The sequence below is a fragment of the Ylistrum balloti genome, unplaced genomic scaffold, assembly GCF_031769215.1.
Source record: "Ylistrum balloti isolate Yb309-2 unplaced genomic scaffold, AGI_CSIRO_Ybal_v1 Utg370488, whole genome shotgun sequence".
Classification (NCBI taxonomy): Eukaryota; Metazoa; Mollusca; class Bivalvia; order Pectinida; family Pectinidae; genus Ylistrum; species Ylistrum balloti.
The window spans coordinates 747,796-755,974 of record NW_026782318.1 but is presented as its reverse complement, the minus strand read 5'-3'; the positions used below and the strand labels follow the sequence as shown (position 1 = coordinate 755,974).

Below are 8,179 nucleotides of genomic sequence, written 5' to 3'. Positions count from 1 at the left end.
TAATCAGGACATCACTAGGTGAAGGGCTACCATGTTATATTCAAATGAATGACCTTGACCTGCTTTTAAGATCAAAGATGTCAAATGTGTTACAACTTCTTCTTAAGAACCAAATGCCCTGGGTACTGATACTTGTTCTGTAGCATGCTGGGATAAAGTGCTACCAAACTTGTTCAAATTATTGACCTTGACCCACTTTCTATGTCACAGAGGTCAAAATGGTTAAAACTTAAATTCTCATCTTTTCAACAAGAGTGGAAAAGTATGCTTTTAAGTTTTAAAAAAATGACTTTCAGAATAGGTAAGTCGTTCTAACCCATTGCGTCTTTTGCTTGTTATCATTATCATATTTTTTCTCCTTCAGTAATGAGTACAAAAATTAATTTACATATATTAAATTGCTTTTAGAAAATAAATCTTAATTGATACGGACAGTTGAATATTCATCTCAACAAAATCTGATCATTGCTCTTTGTCTTATTCAAAGACATCTGCTGTATATTATAATGGTGTCTATAATTTATGTTCAACTAGCCCTTGGTCAATATTTGACCACTACTGTTGATATGATATCAGAGCTTTGTCCTAGACATCTAAATTATGTGCCTCAGGTAGGAATGATGGGCTTAAACTTCTTATCAACAAAGAGATAAAATACCCTCTTCTACCTGGTGTTATCTCATTGATCATGCTGTAGTAAATACCCACAATATTGGTGGATTCTATTTCACCACATTTGAATTTTGTGATTTTTAAAATTTGGAAATATTAATACCTATTGACAAAATGCATGAAAAGAACTTTTTGTCCTACATATGCTACCTTTTGGTGCTTTTCTTTAGTAAACTTTCAATAACCGTGGGTTTTCCCCAGGTACTCCGGTTTCCTCCCACAATAAGACCCCTCGTGCCCTTACATCCGGGCCATCAAGAGTGATAAGTATAAGTTGAAATACCTTGTTTCACAATCGTTGCTAAGATAAGATTTATAGTTTTTATAGTAACATTTTTAAAGAAGTAGACTATATGCTATTGTACTCTTTAAGCAGACTGAAGATTCAATCTCTAAAACAACATCTTAATATCCAATTTCAATTAATTTATAAGCTTATTTTATTTTTGCACTAAAACTAATATAAGAAAACTTTGAATATATGAAGCAGCATGATAAAGCCTCGGAGATAGTAATGAAACTAGTAGACAGGTTAAACGCCCACTCACTAACAATGTATATGTTGTGAGTGATTTCATCTTCATATAAACTGTTTAGTCTTTGATTACCCTGCATAACTTGTGGTATCCATACAGCAAAGTAATCCATTCATTTCCCTTTATTTACACCTGGCAATGGCCCCTTCCTGACGAAGTTTCTTAAAGGAATCAAGTGCATATATTTTATACATTAATCATTATTGAATTACGTGTTTATTACATCAATTAAACAGAGTTTATTCAAGTTATTGACAAAGAAAAATAATTTTTCAGACTGAGATGGAAGGGAAAGTAAATGGCCAGAAGCCGTCATTAATTCTGTCTTTTATCTGATAAGTTAAAAACTTAGATAATTTCAATTTCTGTTTTCTATTACATAACTTAATATATATGTACCAATGTGTTGTTGATCCAACTTCAACTTATTCCTTTATTGACAAACTTTATTTTATTCCATCAAAATTATGGTGACATTTACCACATCAAAACTCTGTCTTTATTGATCAAGCAATAAACAGAGGGGAGATAACTGCTGATGTATTAGTTTTAATTACCTGTACACAAGACCTTACCTGGTGTGTTTACACCTGTCTGTTTATTATGGTTAATCAGATACTACCTGTACAGTATCAAAGGTTGACTGGCCTTTAAAGACAATGCAGACGTTTGCTTTACAGAAATTGGTGAGGAATAAAACTCAGTCTGTTGTGATCATCCCCTTTATGTCACACAAATCCCTTTAAGGGCTCAAGCTACGGACATTTGGGTCCATTGTCCAGAGTTTTATATTAGAATTATTACCTAAGTGGCTTCTGGTTGACTGGTGTAAGACACAGTGGTCTTTCAGTGGTAAGGAATATAACCCTACTTTGAATGGTGTACCTACTAAGTAAAACAACATTGCGTCTCCGAGTCTTTATACCTCTACGCTGTGTGTATATAGCTTTAAAAGATCAACAAAGATCTAGCGCTCTCGTATGATAGACCCATTCACTCATGGTTCACACTGTAGCTGACGTTTTATGTTTTCACTCTTAAGGGGTTCAAGTGGATTTTACCGGGCAGTGTTCACCTGTATGGAAGCTATTGACGAAGTTGGAGGTGAAATGGATCATCTGAAATGGATTTAACGGTGACTGTTTAGCTGATGTGAACTATTATTCCTTATGATGTGGATTCATCTCTGAAAAAAAATGGATTCAATGGCAGTTGTACAGAAAGGGTAAGTACTTTATTTAAATCTTGGATTTTTTTTTCAGAAATATAAATATTCATCAGTTTCAACTGCTTTTTGTTGACTGGATTTAATTATTAAGAATTATATTGTTAAAGCCTTAATTGTCCTTTTATATATGTATATATACAAATCTGAGATTTGTTCATATTGATTAATTATTTGTCCTTGATATATAACGGCAAAAACTGAATTAATCAGTGATGGTATTAGTTGTATTTATGGCCATAATTAAGATCACTCAGTGTTTTCTTATGGTCTGGGTGAAAGTAATCAAATTACTTTCTGTTGAATGAAGTTAACAGTTTAAATGGTTAACCAAGGTTTCAGAATTTTGTGAATTTTTAGCCAAGAAGAAAATAATTATTTACATGTAATGCTGTTTAATAAAGTCACAAGATATGTTTTTAATGACAAGGTCCAAAATTAATTTAAATGAATGGAATTTCACCTAATTTACAAAATAGATTATACAGAGTTTTTTTTAACATATCAGAAGTGTATGTAAAGTGTGGTGACTAGTGACTGATGAGCTGAAGGATATAACATACATTTACTTGTATATACGAAATGTTGAATATAATTATCTTTCACCATGACTGCATTTCATTTTCTTTTATATGTGTTTGCCAGTTTAACAGTTAGCTGATTTTCATAAAACATACTCTATATGTCACACTCTCGAGCAAACGTAATTGATGTTGTGACACCCACACATAACGTACATGGAACGCAGTGAGGGTACACTTATCACATATATTTATCACATTTACATACATCTTATATGTATATCATGTCCTCACAGAGATTCTTAATTCTGACTTGATTAGCCCTCCACTCTTAACAAATGTGAAGCACTCCAGTTTGTAAGGGCTTAAAAGAGCTTGTTTCTGAAAGTGAAGGACTGTGATAAAAGAGCTTGTCTCTGAAGGTGAAGCTATATAAGGGTGAATTATTTATAAAACTGAGGACCAGGGCTTATAAAGGTTTTTGTTTTTTGAAAGTGATGGACAGTGGTAAAAGAGCTTGTTCCTGAAGATGAAAATCCAAAGCTTATCAGGGCATATTATTTATATGACTGAAGGTCTAGGGCTTATAAGGTTACATTTTCTGAAAATGAAGGACTAATGTTATTGGGCTTGTTTACTATGTTGAAAGACTAGGGCTTATAAGGGTATATTTTCTGAAGATGAAGGACTATGGTTAAGGGCTTGTTTACTATGTTGAAAGACTAGGGCTTATAAGGGTATATTTTCTGAAGATGAAGGACTAAGGTTAAGGGCTTGTTTACTATGTTGAAGGACTAGGACTTATAAGGGTTTTGTTTTTTTAAAGTGATGGACAAATGTTAAATAGCTTGTTTCTGCAGGTGAAGGACAAGGGGTTAATAAGATCTTGTTTATGAATGTGACCAACCAGGGTTAATAGAGTTCCGTGGTTATAAAGGTGAAGAACTCATTTAAAGGGGCTGGCCTATAAAGGACCAGGGTTTATAGGCTTTCCTATTGGGTCATAATTACCCTTTATGTCCAAGTCCTTGAAATTGTCAGTGACAGTAATTGGAAAATCATTGTGTAGACTGGATTGTCAGTTGTTTGACCAGTGGTCAATTTGTGGTCACTAGGACAGGCGCTAGGTGATGACCACTTACCTAAGAATTCTGTTGACTACAGATATTTAATAATCACGTATTTCATGTGTATTTCAAATTAATTTTAAATTTAATTTTTAAAGATACAATATCAAACAACATACTTGATAATTGGAGCATATATTTATGAAATTTGTTCAAATGTTTCTGATATACAATATACATGGTAAGTACCATGGATATGATTCCGAATTGATTTCCCTGTTGCAGATCGCTGATTTGATTTTCTAACATAACCTATATGTTGTAATCTTATACATCAGGGCTATGTAGTGAAATATGACATCATACCTGTACATATTGTAGATACCTGACTACCTACAATATTGATTGCATGCACATTTGTACAGGTTATACAAATCTGGGGAAGCCTTTTTCATTAATAGTGCCCGAGCTTTGTTTTGATCTGTACATACCTGATTTTGGCTGAAATTCAAAACTGCAATCATAATTGATTTTTACAGGAGCTGTGCTATTATTGGCTTTCATGACACAACTGTATTGAGTTCCTATACTGATTTATAATCAATATGAAGGAAATATTCTAAATTTATTTTCTGAAGATGGCAGAAAAAAAAATAATCAAATGATTTTCTTTATGAATGAGATCAATTTCAGTTGTAGTAAAGGCATTTTGATAATTTTTAAAAAAAATCTTGTAATCTAATTTGAAAATTTAACTTCCTTTGACATTCAGCCAATGAACACCTTAATTAAAGATTGGTTAGCTTAACATAGATATTAAATTTTCGTTGAAGAAATATATAGATGTTCAACAATTTAATTTGTGTATTTTTTGTTATTATTCGGTTGATCATGTTAAATCCCTCATACAGGTGGTTTTAATTATGATAAGTTACATTTGAAACTCATAAGATTGTAAGAATTGTGTCTCCCTTTTAATATGTTCCTTCAGGCCGTCTGAAACTGGGCCCAGTTCTTCAGGTATAACATACATTTGCCTTACATTTTTATATTCTTGACATTAAGTCATTACTTGTCCTCCAACACTGATATTTCTTGTCAGAATGATCACCAACAGTGCATACATCTTTTAACATGTATTTTATTTTCACTTCTTCTCATTTGAAAGAACAAGATAAGTTTTGAAACCAAAATGCTTCTGCATCAATGTACCTGAGCAAGAAATTGGATCCGTCCAAAATATTTAACTTGTGTTTATAAAGGTAACAGTTTTGTAACATACACAATTAATCCCCCATAGGGTACTGGGGTGACTATGGTTTTGTGTTGTGCTCTTCTGTCTTTACATTTGTCCATCTTGTCTGGGCTGCATCTCCTGTAGTGTACTTGTCACTAGAACTTGATGCTTTGGGCATGGACTCACCTACGTGATGCGATGTGCCATGTATCAGAAATAGGTCACCCTTGCCTACGTTTTGTCATTTGATTTACATTAAAGAAAAAAGGTAGATGTGTCATCATAGATCTAGGTTATTTTTTTTCGCAAACATTTTCGAACTTTTGGTCATGATTCAGAAACATTTTTCCCATTTTAAACTTCAAAATGGGATCTATTTTTAAGCAAACAACTTTCCCACAAATGTTAAATCTTAAGGTATTTGACTTCTAATGGTATGCAAACTGTTTCTGTAAAGTTAAGAACCGTACTGAAGCAGGGGTCAGTGTCATGTATGATTAGCTGATAGCTGTGGGTTGAAGGGATAAAGATTTTGACAGTCGCTGTGTGAATTAAGGGATAAAAAGCTCAGACAGAGTGTGGCAAGAGATTCCTGACTTCTTGGTGGCATTTCTCACCTTTGTCCTTTGAGTCAGGTTGAGTACCTGGTTTGGAGGAGATAGAAATACTTCCTTTGACAATAAAACCAACACTCTCAGTGATGTGATATAAAGCACCTTCTGTCCTCAGCTCTTACCCTACAGTTACTGTCTTCTAACTTAGTCCCCTTTACCTCCCACACCTTGCTCCTCGTTAAAGCTACAGTTCTTAATCACAAACAACACTCACTGACCACCAGTCACATCTCTAGTCAAACAGTTTAACACTCAACTGTTGTTAAAAACAACTTCCATTACCAATTTACATCCAGCTCTCACCTGTCTGTTGACATTTGGTCTGTTTTCATCCTTGACAAAATGACATTACACCTGAAAGTTGTTGCTAAAGGGTAAACCAATCCCCCATTGTGTAGATCCATTCTTTAGGTACTCAAAGTCTTCATCTACACGCTCTCATCCTATTGTCTTTTCTCTTTAAAGTTTTGATACTGCTACAGCTTTTCTTCCTTTTTACATCTTGTCATAACTTTACCTTTTGATCTTGGCTGTTCATGTATAGAATGATCAACACTTACAGGCTGTTTATGACCGATATTGGACTCCAAATCCAAATGAAATGATTTATATTATAACCAAATCCCCCCAATTTGCAATTTACTCCTAAAAATTTCTTTCGCAAGAATTACTAAAAAATTTTTCCCAAAATAAGACAGAATACCTCATCCCAAACCAGTAAAATAAAAAGCCAACCTCTTCATCACTTACTTCATCACTCTTTTTTTTATCCAACCCTCAACCCTTGATCATTGATGCTCTATCTTATCCCACCTTTATTTCTCGCCACTTTTACAAAATAATCCAATCCCATTTTTTTTTGTTTTTCTCATCCACTGTTCTTCGTTTTAGTCCATTAGACCAGGTTTTTATCTCCCTTCACTCCAAATCGTAATCAAAGGTCAATAAAAGAATCAATATTCGTTGGAAAGTGTGAAAACATGTAATTGGTACAGATCAAACCAACAATGAATGTTTTCTTCACCAATAAATCTGACAGTTTTAGGGGATAAGAAGTCCACAATGAATAACTATGCCAAAATTCTTTACAGTCATTGATCTGTGTGTCACCCGGTGGTCAGTCATACAGGTGAGGACAATACATGGACTCTTGCCCCCTCTCACCGTTAATGACCACTTAAGCACCCAGTTACCTGTGAATGACTTTGTTCACCCAAAGTGTGTATGTAATTTAATTTTAACTAAAAATTTCTTTTCCATAAGGGTCGGCCATTTATCTAGTTTCAATTCATCCTGGAGTTTTATTACAAGTCGTAAATCTGACGTGGGTTGGTCCGACCTTCCTACCTATATGACTAACTGGACATTTTTATAAAGGATTATCATACCCAGAGTTATGTACTGATAGGAAATTTTGGTTATTGACAAATACTGCCTGTCTAATAATTACTGGGTTTCAAAGTGTCAAGATCGATTTTGAAAAATATTGATTATCAATGATAAAGAAATTGTAGACAAATCCTTTTCATACTCTTAGGTTCATGCAGACTTGACCCAAAATTTTCAAAAATGGCATGTGAATTTTCTTTTTGTCATATTTTAACCATCAGTGAATGGTAGAGCTCATTTCGCACGTAAAAAATATTCACTTTCAACTTGCTTAAATAATGATGGTATTATAATGATCTGTACTGGTATTCTCATTCCTAAATCTTCATAAATCATTTGTTTCTTATTTCTTGCACTTTTTAATCCCCTATTGTTAACATCAGGAGAGAATCAGAGATGAAAACTTAGTCCATCATAACCCCATGTCTGGTAATAAGCCCACCCTGATTGTAACATATATCACTGTTCAGTAATATTATAATTCATTGATGTGTAATAAACCTTAAATTTTGAGTAAATTAAAGAAGCAATATGTTGGCCCTCAGGGGTTGTATACAGGATAAATACGGTAATGTCACAATCTTCGACACATTTACTACAACATCTTGGATCTATTGTTCTGTGTTTAAGGTTGTGCACACGACATTCTGTAATTAAAGCAGATCATCAACTGTGATTGAAATGTTATTTTGAAATATAGATTGTTTTTTTTTATCAACAATCACAGACCTGTAGATTGTTACTGTTACTATACACAGATAGCGATCTCAAATTAAACATTTTAAAAAACTTGAATTTCAAACAAAGCTGCCGTTGTTCATGAGATTTATCACATCTAAAGACTTGTTAGATTTAAAACTTCAAAACCTTTTTTTCCCAAATGCTTGAACAATGTATTATCTTTTAACCTTATTTTTA

The 8,179-nt window shown here is 33.5% G+C and overlaps 1 protein-coding gene across 1 annotated transcript in view; it reads left to right on the top strand.

Annotated features, from left to right (window-relative positions):
• The first annotated feature begins 2,350 nt into the window (after positions 1 to 2,350).
• The window catches only part of LOC132555434 (uncharacterized), an 86,282-nt gene continuing 80,453 nt past the window's right edge, over positions 2,351 to 8,179 (top strand). The window contains exon 1 of the mRNA XM_060219785.1: positions 2,351 to 2,433. Within this exon, the coding sequence (XP_060075768.1) occupies positions 2,405 to 2,433 (29 nt within the window). The 5' untranslated portion in view covers positions 2,351 to 2,404. The remainder of the gene's footprint in view (positions 2,434 to 8,179) is intronic.